General features: G+C 40.0%; 1 protein-coding gene across 5 annotated transcripts in view; it reads left to right on the forward strand.

Annotated features, from left to right (window-relative positions):
- Positions 1–24,693, forward strand: part of plekhg4 (pleckstrin homology domain containing, family G (with RhoGef domain) member 4) — an 89,173-nt gene that overhangs the window by 20,005 nt on the left and 44,475 nt on the right. For 2 of the 5 annotated variants that reach the window (XM_084107374.1, XM_084107375.1), the window contains exons 1-3: positions 876–1,036; positions 14,640–14,837; positions 18,707–21,686. In XM_084107374.1, coding sequence (XP_083963500.1) covers positions 1,034–1,036; positions 14,640–14,837; positions 18,707–21,686 — 3,181 coding nt within the window. In that variant the 5' untranslated portion in view covers positions 876–1,033. Of the gene's footprint in view, positions 1–857; positions 1,037–14,639; positions 14,838–18,706; positions 21,687–24,693 lie in introns of those variants that run through there. The other 3 variants (XM_084107378.1, XM_084107377.1, XM_084107376.1) reach the window with 3 other exon arrangements.

Here is a 24,693-nt window from a genome sequence, read left to right on the forward strand (position 1 = left end):
CATTAGAGCTCTGTGTCCATTCACTATGCCAGCATGGAGTCAGTCTCTGGGTGTATGTAGTTGTCTCAGTGAAAATCCTGGTTACCGCTGTTTCCTTTAAAAACCCTTTGCTGTAAATTTCCCTGACTCATTTCTGTTCTTACAAGTAACATACATTTGACTGAATTATGTATTTTGGTAAATGTATTGAATTCAAAAGCATTGTTTTTCCACTAATAACATAAAAAATTACAGATTTAAAAAAAATATATAATTTATATAATATATATTAAATATTATAATTATATAATAAATTGTATATATATTTTATAATAGCAACACTGGATGATTTGAGCTGATTTTTTATTTTTTTTATGTATGATGTGAAAAATACATAATACATTACGGAGAGGATAGTTTACCCAAAAATGTAAATTCATAATTTACTCACCCTCATGAATTTCTTTCTTCTGTGGAACATAAAAGTAGATATTTTGAAAAATGTAGTACCCATTGACAAAAAACAACAACACATTTTTAAAAATATCTTCTTATGTGTTCCACAGAAGAAAGACAGTCATACAGGTTTAGAACTACACAAAGGTGAGCAAAGGTTTTCATTATTTGGGTAAACTTATCCCTTTAATCCTTTCTTTTAATTGTAAGACACTGCATATTTAATATGTAGTTTGCATGTTTGTGTTGACAATTTTTCCCCCTTGTGTATGTTTTGCTCCAGCAGCTTGTGTAGAGTGTGATGGGGAGGGGCTTTTGAGCTGTGGGTGTGTCCATAACTTTCTGAGTGACAGGCAGCCAGGCAGTGTGAGAGGGGAGGGGCAGAGTGTGTGAGGGCGGTCTCTACCTCGTGAGTTGCTGCAGTGTGTGGGGAGTGTGTCAGTGTGTCTGAGACCTGCAGTTTGGAAGGGTTTGCAACACACACAAACTTGCCCACTCAGCACACATGCACGCACACCCACACGCAACCGCGGCACGGGACGCCGCCGGACTCACTGGAAAATGAATCTAATGAAGGGAAGGACAATCCGCCTGCAGCATGGTGAGTACAGACAGCGGTGGAGTTTAGAGGTGCTAATGGCTTTACCTTACGGGGGTTGAGACGGGGGAGGGGTGGGAGAGAGGGGGATACTGTTACTGTTTTTACTGAGTTTTACTGTACTGCTGCTGATTACATGTATCAACAGTGTGAGATTGAGTATACTAGAAGAGAAGGGTGTAGCTAAGCGGGGACATATTTATAGTGTTGCTGGTTATTCAAGGTTTATGTGAACAGAACCTCTAGTCGTTGTGTGTTTTTAATGAATAAGTGGTCAGAGTGTGTGTTGGTGGTCTTGTACTGTCCTTGACACAGGTAAAGCAGCCGAGGGGAGCGAAACTGTGGATTCAGCACTTCACTGAGAGCTGACTGCATTCTGCTGCTTTTCTGTAGGTTTCATAGAGCCGGCTTGAATGTGTCTGTGTGTGACATATCTTCATGACTATCGGGGTGTAGCTTATGTGTGTGTGTGTGCTTAGGCCTGTCACGCCAGCTGTTCTCTGCATTACACTCGTCTCCTTTACATCTCAGCGAGCCTATAAAGAGGTCAGCCATGCAGAGAGGAAGGGAAGTGTGTATGTGTGCGCAACACTCTTGGCCTTTCGCTCTCTTAAAGGTGACTGCTGCCCTGAAGGTGAGGATTGAAGGCAATATGTTTCATCTGAAACCATATTTTTTGATTGTTTGAAAACACTGACATGTGTGGATTGAATTTAGCCCTGTCTTCTGCGTTTGGGGTTGATATTGAAAATGGACCCAGATGGAAAGAATGTAAGATGGAAAGAGGGGCAAAATGAAGTGTTTAGAGTAGAAGTATGTTGCTATTAGTACACTCATATGCTCATTCATCAGTCCAAACCACAATTACGCTCCGAGCAGGTTGCGCCGCGCTGCATCTGCTCGTTGAACCTCAAACATTCATAGTTCTAACTCTTTATGAGGCACTTCCTCTGACCTGAAGTGTATCTTCTCTAAGAGCGCTGCTGGGCTTGTCCTGTGAACAATCGCTTTGTCCTTGTAATTGAGTGAGCTGGGTACAATTTACAAAGTCAATCTAAACATCCAATCCCCCAAACTGCATATGGTTCAGTTTTTCAGGAAACACTGCAGCTCAGTGATCTTTAGCTTACAATAGCTGTCGAGGTAACTGGAAACAAATGCGTTTAAAAGCTAAATAGCCTCCCGCTCATTCATTCACGTCCTACTCTGCTTGTCTAGATGCCAGAGCCTTAAATTAGGCCCATTTATTGTCCTTCATTGCTTTTTTTGTGTGTCTCTGGGCAATTTGGCAGTGAGGCGATCTTTAATTCAGCCCACCTCACTGTAGAGACATTTGTCCAAGGGTCACTGGGTTATCTAGTAACTGTGTTTGAAGAGCAGGTTTACTCAGATGCTTTAGAGAGGTCTGAGGTTTGTCTGGAGCTGTGTTCAGGTAGAGGGCTTTTCCTGAGCCTGCCCTGATGTGTTAAACTTTAACTCTTCAGAGAAAAGCTGCATGCTTAGAAGATTTCATGACTCTTGACTGAAGAATTTTGCCTTGCCGTTCCGTTCTTCAGGGGCTTCGTGAGGAAGGCAGCTGCAGGGTTTTTGATAAATAGGGGGTCTCAACAGTAATAACAAACACCTTGTCTACAGTATTTAATGTATAGGCATGTGTTTGTAAATGTGTGGCTTCATTTTGCTAGTGGGCATATGTCTGATGTGTGTGTGTGTCTGAGGGTTTACTTAACTTTAAGGAAGTCCCAAGAACTAAGATAAATCTGCCAATGTGGCCCTTTTGGGTTATATATATTTAAACATTCACTACCGTTCAAATGTTTTGAGTCGGTATGGTTTTTGTAATGCTGCAATTATTTGATCACACATACAATAAAATATTTTTAGTATTAATGTTATTGTGATTTAAATTAGCTGTTTTCTACTTTATTATATTTTAAAATGTAACTTATCCATGTCACATGATCCTTCAGAAATCATTCTAATAAGCTGATTTTGTGCTCAAGAAGCGAGAAGACCAAAATCATGATATGAATCATTTTATGTCATGATAACGATATATATCACAATATAGTTATTTTTGCTCTAAATAAGGTTTTTATGATTTCAAAATTTGTGTTCATTTGAAATTTCATCATTTTTGTCACCAATTTGAATATCACAAAAAATAATACTAGCCTAAGTAAAAAAGAAAAACTCAAGCTGACTGAAGACAAGTAAACAGTGATAAAATAAGGACATAGAAACTAATTACAAGCATATAGGAAAACAAACTACAATAGAACAAAGACACAAATGAAGTGGACCTACCTGAAAAACTTCAAGCACCAGAAATAAGAAATACTACATAAATAAACGGAGCAATTCCAATAGGGTCCTCACAACATCTGTGCTCGGGCCCTAATTAAATTGTATAAAATAATCAAATGTATAAAAACACTGCATAGTCTTCACTGTGCAAAATAAAATTTGCATTTATTCTGATTAAAGTTACAAAAGTGATTCAGTCAAGAGCAATGAGAGATGTTTTTTTTTTTTTTTTTTTTTTTTTGATTAACATTAATGACACAGACGACAGCAGGTATATTTTGATGCTTTAAGACCGAATGCCTTGATCACATGTGTTTTCTTTCTATGGATATTGTTCCATACCTGGAAGAATTTTTTTCTCTCTCCATACAGTGAAAATCAGTGGGGTCCCATGTTGTATTGAGGCCAAATGATTTTCATTGTTTGGGTAAAAACAGCTGAAACATTCTTCAAATCTTTTTTGAGTTTTAATTTTTTTAAGCCACCTTTGGATTTGACGGAGTTGTGCTGAGAGGTTATATTCTAAATAACATGAATAGAACTGCATTATGAATCAGTGTATTGCTATGGAACTTGTTTTGGTGGCTCTTGTTGCTTCAAGAATGCTGTCACACCCTTTGGGTGTCTTTCCTTTAACGTGGTAATCCCAACGCACTAGGCAGGAAAGAAAACCGTTCTGTGTGGAGCATTTGAGGAGGAAATTAATGGTCCACTTGTAGAGGAAAAGATGATTAGGATAAATAAATAGGAGACATAAATGTGCACACATTTTAGTGAGATGTAAACACTCATATTTAGGTGAATTCTCACTGCCCTTTTACACCCTGTGACATATTTTAGCAGATGCCAAAAGAGTTGCATCCAAATTCACTTGTGATAACAAAGGCTACTTCTGAAAGACTATGTCAGACATCAAGTTGGGAAAGTTTAGACCGTACACCATTAGACAGAAACTTGCTCATGTTATTCACGCTGACCTGTTAGCTTACTCAGAATGTTATTATACACAATTGCCCTCAGAAACACAAATCCAGGTTCAGTTGAAATCTACATTTAAAGGATTGGCAAAGGGTAACTGTCCTAGAATGGCTATACTTAGTTATCATGTGTTCTTCTGAATTGTTTATCTTCACAGTTGGTGCCCATTGCTTGTGCCAAATGAAAACATAGGGACCCCCCCCAAAATTTATGTAACCCCTTCCACATGACCTTACTCTGTCACATCCTGCTGAGTTCAGCCCCAGACAGTGTCTCCACACAATCCAGTTCTCAGCCAATGGAGTCTCGCTTCACAATAGAAGAGATGAGGACTCAATCCATCAGTGGCAGAGGGCCAAAAGTCAATGTTTTTTTTGTGTGTGTTTGGCTCATGAATAGGCTTTGATCTCAATGCAGCCACTCTGAAGTTGTACACCGTTCTGGAGATTAACCCCAAAGACCCAAGGACTCAAGATTTTAAGTTGTATATTTGACTGATTATGTGCCAGTGGTATTAGATGGAGTCCCATCTACAGGTTTGAATTTCAGGGAAAGACTGATTAAAATTAGTTGGGATTTATTTTAGGAGACACTTGAAGCTAAAAGCTGCCGGCCCCTTAATGAGTGTGTATCAGTTAGCAACTGCCACTCAATCGTCTTAAACCACATTCACTCATTCAGGATTCATTGAAGTAGTAGAGACATAGAGTTGACATAGAAGTAGAGACTTATAGAGATAAACTATGATAGAAACTCTGTTGAGCTGGAATCGATGTGTTGGAGTAATATTCATTTTGCATCTTGTCACCCTATATATTTGTTTATTAAAGTGGCATGAAATTAAAATTCACCCTGTCTATTTTGTAAATGCATGTTGTAGATCTTGTTGTGAACAATTCATCCATGTATGTTTCTTTTTTGTTTTATTTGACCTCGTAATACTTAATCTAGATATCATAACTAATCATAAAATTATTTTTGTGAAAACAAAAGGCTTCTCTCAGGTGACCTATGCTGGACTTCTCCAGTCATTGAGTTCACTTAAACCCACCCCTGCACAATCGACTTCAAGCTCGCATACATTTTTAAGTTAAACGCCACATCTCAAAATCCAATCAGCAGCTGGTGCAGAGAGCTAAGTCCCCTCCCTACATTTTTTCATTGCAACTTAAATGATTGCTATGTTCTCATACCATATCCTGGGCCATGTGACCTGAGGGACCCACTGAGGAACTCTTGAGTATTTCCTACTCATTGGATTTAAGCAATGGCCCCTGTACCGTGAAATGAATTTGATATACCAAGGTACTTCAAAGAACACACACACGCATGACGCATCCATTGGTCACACTCTACAAAGCCTTCAAGAATGACTGTAGGGCCCAAATAGTGTTAATGATGGACATTTGATTGTTTTGAGTAGACAGCTGTAGATGGACAGAGCCTCTTATGAGTCTTGGCTTCTCCAGGCACACTGTTTACAGCCTGACGCCTGCCCAGTGGCAGTATGAATCAGAGCGCTAGCCTGACGCCTCTGGGTCAGCATGTGGGCCGTCTGAAAGACTGACACTCTTCAAGCATTCAGAGAACTCGGATGGGATACTCTATATTGCTGTCACCATCTGAGGGTTGTTTTTCAATACTCCTATATCTGTACATCAGCACAACACACAGTTTTATGTAAAATAATACAGGGATTCAGAATTGAAGATAATTCATTTGAATTTGAATTTCCTATGTCTATATAACCGTATAAACATCCGATGTATTCTGATAGGCGCATCATTTCATTTTTCCGTTTTGACCAACAAATCAGTTATCGCTGGAAACTTACCGTATTGTGTCTGGTTAGGACACTATGCAAATCATGCAAAAATGCACATGGGGAGGGTTTGTTGATGTCTTTGAGGGCTGTTTGAACAGTTATGACTTGTGTGAGCATCAGTTTGTTTCCCTGTGGAATGTCAGACAGCTCTCATTTTCTGCCTTGCTCACTCCAGGAATGTGATGAACTCTGTTTAGCGCTTGGCATATTTTTTTTTTCCGATTTTGCGTAACTTATGGCTTTTGTAACTCAATCTTAGTGATAATTTTTTTTTTTCAGAATTTACTCACCCTCATGGCGCTCCAAACCTCTATGACTTTTCTTCTCTGGAACACAAAAGACATTTTGAAAAATATCTCTATGCTTTTGTTTGTTTGTTTGTACACTGACAACCAGTTGTTTGGACCATAAACTATTGTGTTCCACTGAAGACAGAAAATCACACAGGTTTGGAACAACATGAGGGTGAGTAAATGATGACCACATTTTAATTTCTCTTTAATGCAAATGTTTTATAAATAAGTGATTTATGATTCATGCCAAAATATCAACCCTGTCAACAGTTATAAATTAAATGTTGCTGACAGCCACAGTTGAACATAGTTCCATATTTAGACTCTACTAATTTCAGTCCTTTCCTGTTCTCTTAAGCAAAATTGCTTCTCTAGGGATCCATTTTGTTGGAAAAATGTCTATCCAGGTACCATTTGCGTAGTGAGCTAGTGGATAAATATTTCCTGAATGTGTTTTTCTTCTAGTGAGCTATATTGAGCATTGGAAGGTGTTTCAGGTTGATGTGACCTCATCAGTGATCTGTGAGTGAGGTCAGCAGCATTGGACAGTTGTTTGATGTGATGATTGGGAGGTGTCATGGTGCAACAGCTGCTTCACCTCTTCAGGAAGTCGATAGATGCTACATGTTCACATGTCTAGAACCTTATTCTTATCAGCCTGCTGATAATGAAGCAGGGAAATATATAAATAGTGGTTTGGGGGAGAGAAAGAGAGAGAGGTTTATTTGCCTCTTTTGTGTTCACAATTCTCCATTGATGTACTGCCATCACATTGTGCCCTACCAGAGTTTCCGCCCTCTAAACCTCTGTGCCACCCTCATGCACAATTGCCTGGTCACCTGATCAGCTGGGACAGGACAAACACTGGAAATGGAATTATTTGTCCACTCTTTTGTGTAGCTTACGCCTCTCTCTTTCTGTTACTCTTTTCTCTTTCACTGTGTCACTCTAATGGACAGCTGGTTCATTCTGTCACTTGTGCTGGGGTGAAAGGTCAGGCCCCCAGTGCTCTGCCCTGCCATACACTGTCTCTGAGTCTCTGTGTGTGTGTGTGTGTGTGTGTGTGTGTGTGTGTGTGTGTGTGTGTGTGTGTGTGTGTGTGTGTGTGTGTGTGTGTGTGTGTGTGCGCATATTTGATGCGTGTCTTATTACCTTACACATCTGTTAGAGCTCAGCTGCAGTTTTACGCAACCACACTTCAAAGAACAAGGTCTCTCTTATTCTTCTCATTTAAATTGACCCACCTTTTTAATGGATTATACTATCTCTCTAGTTATGTTATTCCATTTTGGGCTTCTAGTGTTCTTTGTCAGACGGCAGTTTTTAAGAACAAGTCTGAACATCTCACATTCCTATCGTCTATCCAACCACTAACCTATGCAGTACTTCCTTAGTGTACATAAGCACAGTATGTATGTTTAAATGTGCTTTAAAGTTTGATTGCAGTCAGACTAAAGCAATAATTCATCTTTTAAAAATGTTTTAGTCTGACTTGAATCTTGCCAGTCAAATTTTGCGAAGTCGGCCAAACAGATATAGATAATGTTGTCCTAGGCGTTATGCTCTGAAAGACAGAGAATAACGTGTGACGTGTATTTCATTCTTCAATTAGTTAGCATTGCGTCATCTGTACTTGGACATACAGATGTAGACTGTAGCTTAACTACACAAAAATAATATGCAAAAAGTATAACTGCACATGTGAACATAGTTTATGTTCCACTACACTGCTTTTCAAACATATTTGTTCTGTCTTTTCCTTAAAATGATGTCCTGTAAGGGTTAAACAGTCAACAGAGGGATTCCTTGTTCCCTGGAGACAGATGCAATTGATTTGATTATACACCAGTAAGAGTGTGACCCATAGAGATGCTTTATATAAGTAATCTAATATTGTCCAGCCAAAGGCCAAGCTGCCATCTTAAAAGGGGACAGGCTTGATTTAACAATGCCGGATGCCATGCACTCTCACGTCATGATTATCATTAGTGAAAAGAGCCCATGCCGTAAATAACACTCCTCCTAACGACATCTCTAGACACAGTCAACCGCCATTAGACGGTTTGTCACATTCAGGGAAATGGTTAAATTCAACATGTATGCCAAGATTTAATATTGTTTTCAAAAAACAAAAGCAACATAAAGGAACTTTGAATTATTTATTTTTTTGTGTGTGCAGTCAAGCCACAGTCTTCATCTGTCTGTGCAATTACAAATGTCAACAACAATGTATAATTTAATATTTGAAGGATTAAATGCACATCCCGTGGCTTTTGGAGCAAGCGCACAATGCCAAGACAAGATGTAGTCTGATTAACACGTTGGCATGCTGGATGAAGCCGAGCTACAATCGCATTTATCTAGATCTGTTGGTTCAACTTCAAGACAACAGAATGGTACAGTTTCAGTCAGGCTAAAGCGTTTGTGACATTTTAAAAAAGTTCAACAGAATTCTAACTTTTAAAAGTGCATAAACATACTTAAAATGTTCACTTAGCCTATGAAACATTTTAGCAAACAATACTTTTAGCTGTCAGTAATAGGGTCTTAACCAGGCATGATGTAACAATTCCAACTACAATTAATTTGTGCACCAAGTGAAAATTGGGCGACACAATCAAGTCATCGGAATAGTTTCTTTTCCTTTTGCACTACCTCGCAATTTATTCCTGTGATGCAAAACTGAATTTTCAGCATCATTACTCCAGTCTTTAGTGTCACATGATCCTTCAGAAATCATTCTATGCTGATATGGTGTTCAAGAAACATTTCTTCTTGTAATCAGTATTGAAAACACTGAGCTGCTTAAAATTTTTGAGGAAACCATGACACATTTTTTAAAGATGCTTTTACGAATAGAAAGCTCAAAATAACAGCATTGAAATAGTAACCGTTTGTAACCTAAATTTAATGCATCCTTGCTGGATTTTTTTTTTTATCTTAATGACCCCAAAACTTTTGAGTGGCAGTGTATGTTGAAACCCATTCCACTGAATTCAGCCAGTTCTGTCCTAAAATCACTGCAGAATATGCTAAGTAACTTTCCTTCAGATTCTGCTCGGGCATGTCTATGAGGACTCAGTATAATGAAGAACAAGTCCAACCACAAACACTCAGAAAACCACAGACTGTCCCTCTGATAAAGTGTGGTACAATGCACTCACACAAATTCATGAGGCACAGTGTTTATCCTGTAGGCATGATTATGGAGCTTTGCAGAATGATACCATTGTAGACCCAAATCTCTCCAACTTGTCTCACTAATGCCCTAGAGAAAAGACCAAGATGAGTGATAAAAAGCGGGAGAGGGATGAGCAGCTTGTGTGGCCATTTAGATCTGGAGGAAATTAAACCATCTGCTGTAGACTAACAGTAAATCCCTCTCCTCTCTCAAACTGAGCCCTTCTAGGGTCTCCCATTCAGCTCACTGACAGAGCTTAAGCTGCGGTTTCTTACCTTTAAAAGGTAAAAATGGAGAAGGAATGTGGAATATTTGACTTTCTCTGGGAAATGTGTGCTTTTACACTATTTGAGACAGGAAGTCTGCATTGAATCCTCTTCTTTCCTGGGTCAACACACTACAGGCAGTCAGACTCATGACTGAGCATTAGCCATGATAAGTAGATGAAACCACAGCCTGCTCTAATCAACATCTTTTTCGCATGCCGTGACACTCTTTGACTCGGTTTGACTTGGTTTAGCTGGAGTGATGGCTCTTGGGAAAATGGTATTGCTTTTGCTTATGGTGATGGGTGGTGTGTGTTACTGCACGGGTTTAAATGGGGGTCCTAATTATGTAATGCATTATTCAGTGGAGAGAGTCTGCAGGATTTCTGTGGGTCTCAAGAGAGTTTTTCCCCAAGCTCCAGAGCCTGCTCTTTGATTGATGCCTTCTTGGCACCTCGGTCGGAACTGTTTGAGAGGAAAACCCCTCTCTCTCCTGCTTTTGAAGGCCGTCCTGCAGATTAAAAAATGGCCTTCAATCATCTAAAAATGTTGATGGAAATAATTGGAACTCCTCGGTTCTTGAGGCTAGACGTGATCTAAAGACGCATCACAAACCCATTTTCTCTGGAGGAGAAACCTGGAGAGAGACTAGATGGATGGATGTGTGTTCTCAAAGGTCCATATGGATTAATGTATGAGACCAGCATACGATAATCGCACTGATCTGAGCTTCAAGATGAGAGTCAAAGAAAGATCACACTTCCACACTTTGTCTGTTATTTCAGATGGTCGAGATGTATGTGGGGGAATCTCAGTTCCCAGGATGACTGAGTTACTGCACTGATAACAGTATGGTACAGCACATTCGTCCTAAGTGAAGACAGACAGACAGACAGACACACACGCACACACTGCAGCAGTTAGGTTGAAAAGCATGATGCCCTTACTTCCCCTTAGTCTTCCCTTTATAATGAGAAAATTATTATTTGTCTTTGATTGACTCTATCAGTCACTAACTTTTGTGGATTCTTCAAACTTTAGACATTAGTAATCTTCACCTGCCAAAAAATACCTGTATGTGAGCATCACACTATGAGGGCTGTGTGTTTGTACTGTTAGTTTACCGTTAGCCTGACCTTTTACTTTCAAAATAAAGTGTAGTTGGTTTTTCTGTCAATAATTTCTGTTCATTGAAATGTAATTTCTCAATTTAAAATGTAACAATGAGTTTTTGTTGCCTTAGTGCCTTTCATTGTGTGTGTCCCAGTCACCTCTTGAATCTTGTGGCTGGGTCCACATCCCCCTTTTGGAAACCTCTCTGGTACTTTGTTTTCTTGTAACTGTTAGTGTTTTGGGTGCAAGAAGGTCTTTCTCAGTCCTCCTACATCTTTAATCTCTCATACCCTCTTTAATGCTGGACCCACAGTGCACCTGTGCGTCTGCTTTGCTCGCAGCTGTGCCAAGTTGTTTTCCAGTTTGTTCGTTCTCATGTTCTTTATCTTTCTTTCTCTCATAACAACCCTCTACAATGCGAGTAAATCACTCGCATATGGGACTAAATCTTCACTCTGGGCTACTGAATAGTGTCTATCATTAGCCATTGGCTTATACATTCTTAGATTTTACTCGCCAGTGTGTGTTAAAGGCTAAGTATAAGTTTAGCATAGATATATTTCACATGCTGAACACTGACTTAGCACTTGAGAGTTTCGCTCTCCATTATACAGTCTGTAGATTCTGTACTATTTCAATGCAGCTCAATGGATGTGCTGGGTACCTGTATTTACATAACATAAACTGTATTTACATACCATAAACGTAAAAGCGCACGACTCGCTGTCGCTTTGCTGAGAGAACTAGAGTCTTACATTACACGCAGAATCGACGCGCTACATGTAACCAACATTCTTTGTTGTATTTTCCTGTCAAAATTTCATTTTTGAAAAGTTAATATGGAATTATTCAGCTTTTAAGAACAAGCTTGAGATATGCCGGTTTTTCCAGTAGTGGGTGGAACTAATGCGCAAACAGCAATCTCATTGCCTGGCGTTCATCTATTTCCGTCCCTGTTTTGATTTCAGCAAATCAGTTCGAGTGAACACTGATCACGTGATTAATATTCATGGACCCAGCAGCTCATCAATCCTTAGTGGGTTGCATATTGTTATTAGTATTATTATTATCTTTTTATAATAATTACTATTATCTATATATTGTGATCTATTCATCTTCACACTTCACCGACAAAACTTATGGATAACTTTACAATCTTCCTGGGGCTTTCAGACAGCAGGCTTCGCAAGCCGCAGCACATATCTCTCTCTCTGATCTTAGCGAGTGCACCCATGCAGCGTCCCCATAACAACAAACTATAAGTTCCACATGGAACAAAAAATAAGTTCCCTCCTTTTAACAAAAAGAAATAAACATGAAATTATTATTTATTGGCCATGAGACATTATTTATTTCAATCATATGATTTTTAACCTTATATATATTTATATTTTAACTGCAAACCATATTTAACTGAAATATATGAGTTGCCTTTGACGGCAGCTACAATATGAATATTCTATTTAATTTTTTATAAGGAGCTGTTTTTGTTTTATATACTGCTAAGAAGACACTCCAGAAGATTGGTCAAGTATAGCTCCTCCATCATTGTTCAAAGTAAAAAAAGATAATACTTTATGATGTTAGTGTTAATAAATAAACAAAAATTAAAAATCAAGGAAATTTCTCTGGCAAAAACGTACTGAACCATGACACCACTGTGTCGTGTCGAACCGAACTGTGAGTTTTGTGAACCATTACACCCCTAATATATATAGTGTATCAGTTTGGCGAGTGGACTAGCCAATGGTGATTCTATTGCCAAGGTGTGTATAGAGGGTTGCATGATCTTCACTTTAACTCTCGGTCTGCTATTGTTCCCATATGTTATATTGGTACAATCTTATCCCTAAATGACAATCTACACATGTGCATACGCATACAGTTTATGCAACTGCTTGCGATATCTGAATGATTTTAATAGGCTACTTAAAGTTGCGGAAAGTCAAAGTTTAGGTTGACGCATATAGCACAGAATAGACTGGGCAGGCAACTGTTACTTACATGTGACGTGTTTGATGTTAAAAAGAGTAAAAAGCACAATAAGCTGCGGAAAACAACTCATTTCGGTTCTCACGCTGTCTGACACACACAAAGCTTTGTGCACAGAAAGCCAACTCTCAAAATGAATTCGATCCTGAATACATTACCAAGTTAAGCAAAGAGTTGTTGGTATTTAATTAAAAATGTTTTTGTTGTTGTTTACATTAAAGTTAATTTGACATTGTCAGATTTGTGATATGTAATGCTAAAACTTTTTATGTAATGCTAGAACGCTGCTGTTCACTTTCAGAAGTTGATGCTTTCTTTTCCCAGAAAGAATGTGAAACGTTTTATATTTTTTATATCATTTTCCATTTTTAAATATATTTAATATAATTTCAATTGATTTTACACACTTAAAGCATTATCGTATCACATATCGAATATTGCATTATTTAACAATATATCGTATTATTCTTCAAAATCGTGCAGCCCTACAGAGTAGTGTTTTGAGGTCATAAGTGGTACTGTTAGTACTACATCATGAGAAAGCTGGTTTAGTAGAGCTGCTTTCAGGGCGGTTGTGTGGTTTGGATGATATTTGGCCAGTGAGTTTTTTGATAATATACTCAAAAAGGATGATTGTGGAAATAATTCAATAATGCTGACATTATTGGGCCACATGGTGAAAGTTACTAGAAAAGTTATTATATTCGTAGTGTGTGCTGTGTCTTTTATAAGAGACTTGATGACTGTAAACAAGACAGATGCACTAGTGACGCCAAGTCCACATTGGTCACAGTAAGATTTCAGTTGAACTTACCTGCATGTTAGCCCAGCAAGCACTGACATGATTGTTGGTTGAGATTGACGGTAGACTATTATAGTATTTGCAGTGAACGTAATCTTTATTTACAAAGAAATGCTTCAACACCGATTACGTTGAGCCCGCTTCATTTTTTCAAGAAAGTTAGTGGTGCACGTTTCTGTTGCAGACATGATGTGACATGCAGTGAACAAGATGGATGGGCTCTACAAACATTTTCACCATTTCTTTGCAGGATTAATTAATGCATTTATTACCCAAGCTCAACCTCAAATATGTGAATGGCAGAGGAAGAGATCATGCTTATGAAGAGCAAATAGACAGTAAAGTTAGACTAGAGGCCTTTTTCCTTAAGTGTGGCTGGAGCAGCTGATATTTTTAGCAGCATTTTAGTCACTCCCTGCACTGGCTTTAAGAATCAGGTTTCACCGTCGACCACTGTTCTTCTCCGAACTTCTCAGAGTGAAAGGCTCTTGATGGAGACCACCAGGGATTGTGATCAGCTGCTTTCAGGACACGTGTGGACGCTGCAGAAAGAAAGCTGGGTCTGTCTGTTGACAGACTACACCAGGCTTGGGTGATTCACTTCCTAAGAGTGTGTCAATCAATGTGTCTGTGTAGGACTTAATACCATCTTGCTGTTTGATGGGCAGCATATTGTGTTTCATGCCATTAGGATGTTCTGTAGCCCAATTGAGGTCATCTAGCATTCTCATCATTTGTATTAGTAACAAAAAATGTAATAGTATTTAGGTCATACTGTTGAGATAGGCTAGTTAAAATGTAAAGAAGGTTTTTAGTGCTTCCTCTGAGTGTTTGTTTGTTTCTCTGCAGGACTCTGAATCTCTGGACAGCTGTATCCAGAGCACGCTCTCTGCTCTCTACCCTCCATTTGAAGCCACTGCGGCCACCGTGCTATGCCAGGTGTTGGACGTGGTCGAGACAACATACCGTGGGGACGGGCTGCGCTACATCATTGACTTCCTGGTGCCTGCTAAACACATCCTTCAGAGCATTCAACAAGATGCATGCGTGAGTCTTGAAGTTCCCTTTCATTCATTCATTCATTAGCTCTAACCCTGATAAAACTCACCTGAACACTCTGATCAAGGTCTTCAGGATTACTACAAATTTTCAAGCAGGTGTGTTTTATCAGGATTGACGCTAAACTCTCCATAACAGTGAACCTCCAGGAAGTTGCCTATCCCTGATCTAATCTAATGAAAACCCTAAATTCAGACTAATACAATTTAGAGATTGACAGATATTGAATTTTACCGATAACGATAACTAAGTTGCGCAGTACCTGCCAATAACCGATTAATTACCAGATAGTTTATAAATTGCATTTTTAAATTAAATCAAATGCGTTCCTGTTTTTTTTATAAGTTCCTCTCAGCTGCATGAACATATTAATTGGCATTCTCACATTACTAGATTTAAATATGCAACAGCTAGCTAGGGAATGCATACACGTGCTTAGTTGGATATAAACTATGGGCTGGGACACATGACTTCGGGTCGTCGGCGAGCGTGCAGTGTGTTCCACACATTAGCCCTCTTCAGAATCACGTCGGCCTGAATCAGCATGTCGGGGCCGCCGATGAGAGTGGGAACACTGACTGGATGTTCAATTTAGTGAACGAGTCGTTGCACGAGAATTAAAGCTAAAGTGATGAAAGAGAGCAAGTCAAGACGGCACAGAAAGAAGGCTGATCCAATGTTATGTTATCCTACCCGAGCATTCCAAAATATGAATAATTTAATAAGCCGCTTAAACATTAACATGAGCCGCTTAAAATTAAGAAAGTTATCAACATAATTGATATTCAAAATGGCAAGCAAGCGCTGCTTTTTTCATGTTTCGTATATCTCGTATATCCTTGTTTCGGTTTCTCCTTTTGAATGACGAATATTAACTATTGATACCTGCTGTAGTCTGTGCTGTGTGTTCAAGTGCAGCTTTTTGGTCCAGACGCAGCCAATGCGAGGCAACAACACCGTTGTTTTTTTGGCGCCGCTAGTTCTTTAACGTCGGCTTGGTGTGTCCAGGGCTTAATGCAATTAGACTGTAACAATCATGACATTTAAACATTTGTTTCAGATTTGCATGTATTTTTGTCACACTTGTTCTAATCGTTTGAGGCAGCCTACTAATGTTAACGTCCTCTCAGCCTTGTCGGCACTGTTCTCTACTAATGCAGCATCTAGTCAACAAATTCATCATTTTAAAATATGACTCCGTGTTCTGTAGACAGAGTAGTGTGTACCTAACTTTTCATTGTCGAGGCTTTAAATACGCATCTGATGTATTCTGCTCAGTGCTGAGTGTAGCGTCACATGTCAAAACAAACACCACGAGGCGTCAGTGATAGTTTTTATTTCACCTCTGGAGGCTGCTCTCGTACTGTGTAATGACAGCAGACCCTTCTCAGCTGCTCCCACCACAAACAGGAAATCGGGAACCGGGAAATTGGTGTGGATTATTACCGATAACCGATATAACCAGATAACCAGAAAACGGTTATCGGTGCAGATGAGTCTGTATAAATTATATTTAGTCACCCTCTAATACATTTCATAGACATGCTTTCACATGCATTCAACAGAGAATGAATGTGTGAATGACACATTTCCCCTTTATTCTTTTTTTGTCTCTTACTCACTGCTTTAATCATTCTGCCATTTTATCTCAGCCTAACATTTGCAGCCATATTTTGTTTGTTTCTTTGTTGGCCTCTTGTTGGGTTTTGTCATGTCCTCTTGCGTGTCATGTTTTGTTAGCTGAGCCCCCACTTATCATTAGTCATTATGAGGGTGTACCCAGAACACACATACACATGTATGCTAAAACAAAAGGCTCGGCAAGCCTGTTGGCCTGAATGTTTGTGTTATTGGTTCTTGTTTTGGTTATTTGAGAAGAAGCCCCCAGAAGTTCTGATCCTTCGCAGCCAGATCAGCAAAGATAGGCACACTCACATGCTCTACACATCTGTCTACACACACATGTTCTTTACACTCGACTTCAGCCTCTTGTTCCTTAGTTACAGTTTTCTTTGTGACACCCCCATATGCTACACGCACGGCATTCTTGACTTTGAGTGACAAGGAGAGACAGGAAATAATGGGGAGATGGCTATCGGGAAATAACAAAAGCCGGACTCAATCTCATGTTGCTGAAAATATCTGCTTAGACTAGATGAATTTCCAGACTAATTTATGCACACATGCTGTAATAATCGAGCTGCAGCGGGGTTTTTTTTTGTGTGTGTGTGTAGTCAAGCTACAGTCGTAGATCATTTAAGCCTGTTAGTCCGCTTCAACAAAAATGAGACTTTTAGGATTTTGGTTGATGATGTCTTTATATGACACTTTAAAAAGGTGAATTGTGGTTTTAGTATGACTGAAATCAAAAATTTAAAGTGCATATAAACTCGCTTTATGACTTGTCTGTTGTTTCTGACAACAGAGTCCTCACAATTATAACCAAAATGATCAGGCCTGCTCTGCACACTCACACAAAGGAATATTGGTGGAATTTCATGACTGAAAGCCAGCCCCAATGGAGAACGGGTCTTTTTTCAGGTGCACAACTGGAAAAAAGACCCTTTAACAGAACCCCTACCAGTATACCCCCTTTTAGTGTCTTGTTTTTTGTAGTTTGTGTGTGTGTCAATATGTGCATTTATGCTCTTGTGAACCCTGTGGGAACAGCGGCTGCTCGCTGCACCTGGGGTCAGTGGAGTATCTCCAGGTCTGTCTATTTCTCCGTGTAGGTGGGGGCTGCAGCTTGAAGGTGAATGAGAATATAATAATGGGAAACAGAAGCTTAAACTGAGAGGTCTGTGAATAAAAAGCCCTTTCACCCCCCCACCCCTACCCTCGGCGCAAGGACATTCAACCCTCCTTCCTCCCTTGCCCTGCTCTTCCTTTCAAAGGAAGCGGGTCATTTTCAGCAGACCGTAGTAAACTTGAGCAGAATATTCATTTCATCACTGGTATATCCAAAAGCACATTTGCATCAAGTTACACAGAGCCAGTCAGTATTACAGTCTGTGTGACATGACTGTCAAAGCATATAGGAAGAAACACTGAACCGTGGAGTTGTTTCGGGACTCCAAGGCTATTTTCTCCTCCTTTAGTGTCCCTGTACACTTCCTTTGTAAAATTCATTCAAATGAATGAAACGGGGCACAGAGAGACTGCAGGGCCTTCTCTCTAAAATTGAATTACAATAAAGGGGCTTATTGTCCAAACTGTCTTAGTGAATCATCTAGAAGCATCCGGATTCAACAAGAAAGAAAATCTTATAATCCCTGTCCACTTTAAATCCCTGTGATCTTATTATCTGTATTATTCACTGTTGTGTTAATTAAGTGGCATTTTAAAAACATAGTGAAAGTGGCAGATTGTTGACATGGTTTTTTATGAATCTTTAATTGTATTAGTTTATCATTAGTTAATAAAAATTTATTGCATGCATTTTATTTTTTGCAATGCATGTTTTCCCTTAAAATCCCCAATGAGCAAACCATTGATACATGCATACAAACTCAGATGTTCTGAGACTATATACATTTTCTTATTGTCTTGAGGAAAAATGTGCACTTAGAATGGGGAAAAATGGAAAACATTGTGCCACTTTGTCTTTTCTTCATGTTTTAAAGTCCTGAAAATTATATGTGGCAAATATAATAATTTAGCTGGATGACCCATTGACAGAATCCTGCCTCTAGCTCTCTGTTTTGTTAGATTTTTATTGCAGTATATTGAAATTTGGAATGCATTTCTTTCTAGGAAAACTGAAATGTGTCCTGCAAGTCTTTCTATATAACTGATAACAGTTCAATTAGCATTGATTGATTGCCTGACTGGTTGTTCCCTCTCTCCTCTCTCTACAGTTTCCATACTGTGGTTACCTTTTTCGTCATGAAGGCTGGCCACTGTGTGTTCATGAGAAGGTCATAATCCAGCTCTCCTCTTTGGACTGGCGTGTGTTACGGCCCAGCGACTTCTACTTGCAGGTGACACCAACACACAAAAGCCCCCCGCGCATCACAGTGAAGTGTCTGGCAGTTAGTGGGCAGCATGTGGAGGAGCTTACCGTACCGGAGCTAGCATACACCTCTCTATTCACCATGGACTGGCTGGAGTCCATCAACCGGGAGAGGACTGTGGTCAGAAGAGCCGCCCTGGAACACTGTCTTTTATCAGCGGATAATGACATTTTTAGGGTACCTTGGGAGGATATTGTTCACCCAGAGTTTATCAGCAGACCTTCCAAAGTTACAGAACAAGGCGGAAGTAGAGGAATGGCCAAGGAAGTTTCAGACACAGAGGGGAGGGACTCTGACGTAGATCAAGAAGACAACCCTGAGGACATACAATGTAGGATTTTTATTGACACTTCGACAGACCAATCAGGGGAGATGGACTGTCAGAGCAAGGGGGTTAAGCTCCTCCCTGCTCTCAGTGAGATCAATAAAGATAGCTGTGGGCGGAGCTCTAGCAGCACAGCGGAGGATTCAGAGGGGGAGTATGTGGAGCTAGCCGATATCTCCTTACCACGCTTTTCCCCACAGAAGGGTTCTCTCACTCAAGCCATTAGTATGAACTACAGAAATCTACATAAACCGCAGACTGCTGGTTCTACTCAGCCTAGAGCCAAACCAGAGGAGAGTCTTTTGAAGAATGGTGCATGCTCACAAAGCATGGTGTGTGCCATGCTGATTGAGGAAAACCTGAGTGATGCCTACCAATCTGTGATCTTAACCCCCACTGCTCTTGCAGAGGCAGAGCGTCCGCTCCAGCAGGTGGACGAGTCTAAGCCCACATCTGCTGCAGGTACAACCGCCTGTGACCGTGTGTCTGAGCATGATTCTGAGAGAGAGATGTCCGATTGTGATACTGCTCCAATATCTGATATGTCAACACAAACAGACAGTAAACCAGTCGTCATGTCACTAGACAACAGTGTCATCAGCACATCACAACCTGACAACAAACTAGACAGCACATCACAACTAGTCAGTGAGCCAATCAAGACATCACAACCTGACAGCAAGCTAGACAGCACATCACAACTAGTCAGTGAGCCAATCAAGACATCACAACCAGACATTGAACCAGTAAGCATACCTCAACCAGACCTTAAACCGCTATGCATATCACAACTTGAGAGCAAACTAGTCAGCACATCACAACCAGACAGCAGACTAGTCAACACGTCACATTTAGTCAATGAGCCAGTCAAGACATCACAATCAGAAGTTGAACCAGTAAACATATGTCAGCTAGACAGTAATTTAGCCAGCACATCACAACCAGACGGCAAACCAGTCAGCATGTCACAATTAGTCATTGAGCCAGTCAAGACATCACAACCAGATGGTAAACCAGTAAGCACAACACAGCTAGACAAACTAGTCAGCATGTCAAAACCAGACAGCAAACTAGTCAGCATGTCACTAATAGTTAATGAGCCAGTCAAGACATTACAACCAGACCTTAAACCAGTAAGCATATCTCAACTAGACAGCAAACTAGTTAGCACATCACAACCAGATAACCAACGATTTGACTCATCGCAACTGGAATGTGAACTAGCTTGCATATCTCCACCAGATAGCAAACCACTCAACACATCACATCTATACAAAACGCCACTAAGAACATCACAACCAAACAGCAAAACAGTCGACATGGCGCAACCACACAGTGAAGTAACTAGTACATCACAGCCAGAGAATGAAATGTTATCTGGTAATTTAGAGAGTAAAAACTCAGAACAAGTTTCTCTGGATAATATTGAACTCTTTGTGTCTGATCCTGCTGCAGAAGCAGAAGTCAGATCTAAATCTGAGCAGATGAGAGGTGATTGTGGCCTGGAAGGTAGTTGTGATCTGCAGAACAGTGGAGTGTCGGTCTCTGAGCCTCAAGCTATCAGTGTGTCTTTACAGAATCAGACTGAGCAAACAGATCACAGCCCATGTCAGATACACACACACATTCATACACCACCTGAGAAAGTGCATGATCGTATTGCCGTAAAAGAGGACCATAAGACTTTAAGTAACAGTAGCCATGACAAAAATGAATCTGATGGTGATTATAGTCCCAGTGCAGAGGAAGAAGGTGGGCTTGTTTCGGCTTCTTCGCAAAACGACCAGGTAGCCTTGGCCTCTGTCACCACAGTGCCTGGGGAGGATCCGGTTACGCTCATTTCAGAAGGTCAGGTGAGGACAGAATCCTGTGAGGACAGAAACAACGAGACAGAGGTGGAACTCCAGACAAAGGAAGAACGTGCAGAAAGAGATGTAGCGGGAAATTTGCCTTGTAAGGAGGCAAAAACAGTAGAAAAGAAAAGCATTCGAGTGTTGGAAAGCAAGACGGAGAATGAATTAGAAGCAGTTTGTAGGGCAGAGGAAGTTGAGACTGCTCAAACAGGTCTGGTAGATACCACGCCCAAGTCTGACTCCGACGTTCGAATTCAGGAGGAGGGCAGCTTCTCTGTAGGAACAGATGAGATTGAGAAGAAACAAACCAATGTTAAAGAGCAAGGGGTGGAGGAAGAGGAGACCAAGGCCAATACTGTGAGTGAGCAGGAGGCTATAGTGACCAACTATTCTGAAAATAGAGTCCAGTCAGCATGCACTCAAGTCCTTGATCTAGCCTCAGATATGCCAAACACAAATGGACATATGCACACTCAGGACACACCTACCACCGAACGAGAAGGGCAAAAAACAAAGGAGGAGGAGAGAAAGGGGGGAAAGGAGGAGAGGCAAGAGGATGAGGTTACTTCCTCTCTGAATGGCTCTCCAGCAGAGCATCAGCAGCAAGCAGACATGGAGTCCCATTACCATCAGCAGGAAGAGCAAGGTAGAGTCATCTTTGAAAAGTCCATCCCGCTCACCTTTACTTTATCTACATGCCTTCTTTCCCTTTAAACTCCTCCCACTTTCCCCTTCCATTCATTTTTCATCCCCGTTTATTCATCTTTACAGATGCATCTAAGCTCTGAACTGTTTCAGATGTGTCTAAAGACTTCTTCCACTGCCTCAGCTGATGAAGAACCTACTTCTCTCCCTTCTCCTCTTTATTCACTCCATTCATTCACTTTCACAGTTTCATCCTCTTCCTCATATTTTATCACTTTTGTAACTATATTTGAATTCTGTTCACTTATAATCCCCTCTATTATTCACTTTTAGCTTCTTTTAATGGTGTTTCATGTATGAATTATGTTCTACTTCACAAACGGTCTCCATGGTTTGTAGCAGTTGTTCACTATAGTGACTTGTGAGTCATTTTTTTCATCATTCATTCATTGCCGTGTCCACCTAGTATATTTACTCTAGATTAGCAGACTAGCTCCGGCGTTTCGACATTCAGGCCTCTGACAAGTTACAAATGGCTCTCAAATGGCCCATGCTACGACCTGATAGAGCTGCTTTTCTCTTCAGGCTGAAAGAAAAGCATGCGAGGCTCTGGTTTTACTTAGACTGGGCACTTTACAAGGATTTGCTTTGTAGCAGGTCATATTCCGGCCTCTAGACAGTTTGTTTTCAAATTTAGACACACATTAATTCCACTGAACACTGTCCAAGATAGACAGCATTTCACATCTGAACTGCTAAAGGAAACAGCTGAAGAGAGGCCTGGGTTATGTGCTGGATTTCTGCTTTGTGTACTTTAGTAACTCAATCCTGCATTCGGTTGGATTAAACTATTTTAGGACATCTGTTGCAGTGAATAAAGCTGATATCAGATGAAGTGTGTTTTGTGTGTGATCAGGAGCTGCTTGTCAGCACATTAATATATATTTTATTTTTTATTTTTCCAAAAAGTTGTTTTGAACAATCATTGCCATATTGTTTATTAGTCCTTCACATCAACAGGTTGTTGTCAGTGTCCCACCTCCTCTTCCTCTTCATCCAGAGGATTTGGTTGCTTTGGATGTGTTCACCTGGCCCAGGTGTGGTACAGGTGTGAAGAAAGATAGATGAGATGAGGTGATGTGGGTGGGCCTGAACACAATCCCTGCTGTGGGACCTCTAAAATTGCAGGGGGTAAGCAGAGGGGGATGTTTTAGTGTGTGTTCGATGGTAATAGATGGAGTGTTTAAGTAATGGAGAACGGGTGGGTGGGGGGAGAGGGTGCACTGCTTTGAAGATAGGAACAGCAGAAAGAAGAAATGATGGTGTGTTTGTTGTGGTAGTTTGACTATGATAGATCTGATTCTTTCTCTCTTAGTGGGTGGTTCACAAACCCTAAACATTTTGAGTTTCAGTACTACAGCAAGGCTACTATGGCTATTACCTCTATACACGCTAAAAGTAAGCTTATCTGCTTATCTTTGTTTTCATTTTTTCTTTTCGTCATTTTTCCATTTTTCAGAGGATTTCAGGTGTTTATACTACTCTTAATCCACTGTTTCAAGTGAATAAGATTCAGTCTGCTCTTCGGTTTTGTAATGACTAAAATTTAAAAAGTAAAACCTCAAATCTTCAGTGTCAGCAGTTTGCTGGGTGTATTTTTAGTTTTTAAAGGAAAATGACCTTTGGACAATGATTCTCTAAGACCTATAAAACCTCTTGAAAAGCAGTAGAGACTTTGATGAGAATTCAGTCTGTGAAAGAGAGCTGATGAGCTGGGCAGATGGAAGACTAAAGACTAGATGATAGTATGGATAAGTTTCTCATAAGTTTCTACAAGTGAGCAACATTTCATTTGTGACTGATTGGCCAGACCATTGCATTTAGCGATGTATGATCTTTACAGCAGACACACATACAGTATATACTAGGGCTGGTCCGAATACCATTTTTTGAGCTTCGAAGCTTCGGTAGTAATGAACATCGAATATTCGAATATTCGGAGAGAGGGTGCTGAACATATTCTTCTCTCTAATAAAGGCAGGAATCTCTATGTGTCTGTATGTCCATTTGCATTTTTATTATTTCGAGAACCGTTCATCCAACCGACTTCACAGGAAGTGCAGTGTCGCATTTGGTGCAATATAGACGGACACGCGAGACGCGACACATTCAGAATTAATGAACTTTTAGTAAGCTACAGAACAGCGCGAGCGGGAAGCGGCACACCTCACGCGGGCAGGGCTAATATGCTCCGAGAATGGACACTGCACTAGTGATATAAAACGCACACACACAGGTCTGTTAAATTAAGCAATACTTTTAAGGTAGTCTAATATTTTTCTGACTAATAAATTACTGACACAGTAAAGGGTAGATTTAAATAAAGAAAAAACGAAATTTAAATAAAGAAAAACGAAATTTAAATAAAGAAAAAACGATTTAAATAAAGAAAAACGAAACTTAAATAAAGAAAAAACGAAATTTGAATAAAGAAAAGCAAAACTTAAAGAAAAACGAAATTTAAATAAAGAAAAAACGAAATTTAAATAAAGAAAAACGAAATTTAAATAAAGAAAAACGAAATTAAGTTAAATTAAAAACGAGATTAATTTAGATTGATAATAACGGGTAAAAAGGCTAATACATTTTGTTTCTATTATTCTATTTTCCACAATGTCAAAGCAATGCAGCTTAACCCAAAACACAAGCTCAGGCATGCACTTCGGTCAATACAAACTCTGCTGTTCTGCTCTAGCCAGAGAACACTCCCGTTGCAGTTAGGCGTCGGTTCTATTTCTAGCATGCACGCATTTTCCGCGTGTCTCACGCAGGCAGTGTGCAAACTCCAACCTGTTAACATGGGAGCCGAAATAAAACAGCTGAGACGCTCACGCCACGCAGCCAGTGTGTCGCCGGCCTTATTCAAGCGCGAGTGAGAACCGTTTCGCGGGGGATCCCAGGTGTGCAAAAAAAATAAATAAAAAAAAATATTCGAATGTCAAATTTTC

The sequence above is a fragment of the Abramis brama genome, assembly GCF_963993115.1.
Source record: "Abramis brama genome assembly, chromosome: 3".
In the NCBI taxonomy this organism is placed as follows: Eukaryota; Metazoa; Chordata; class Actinopteri; order Cypriniformes; family Leuciscidae; genus Abramis; species Abramis brama.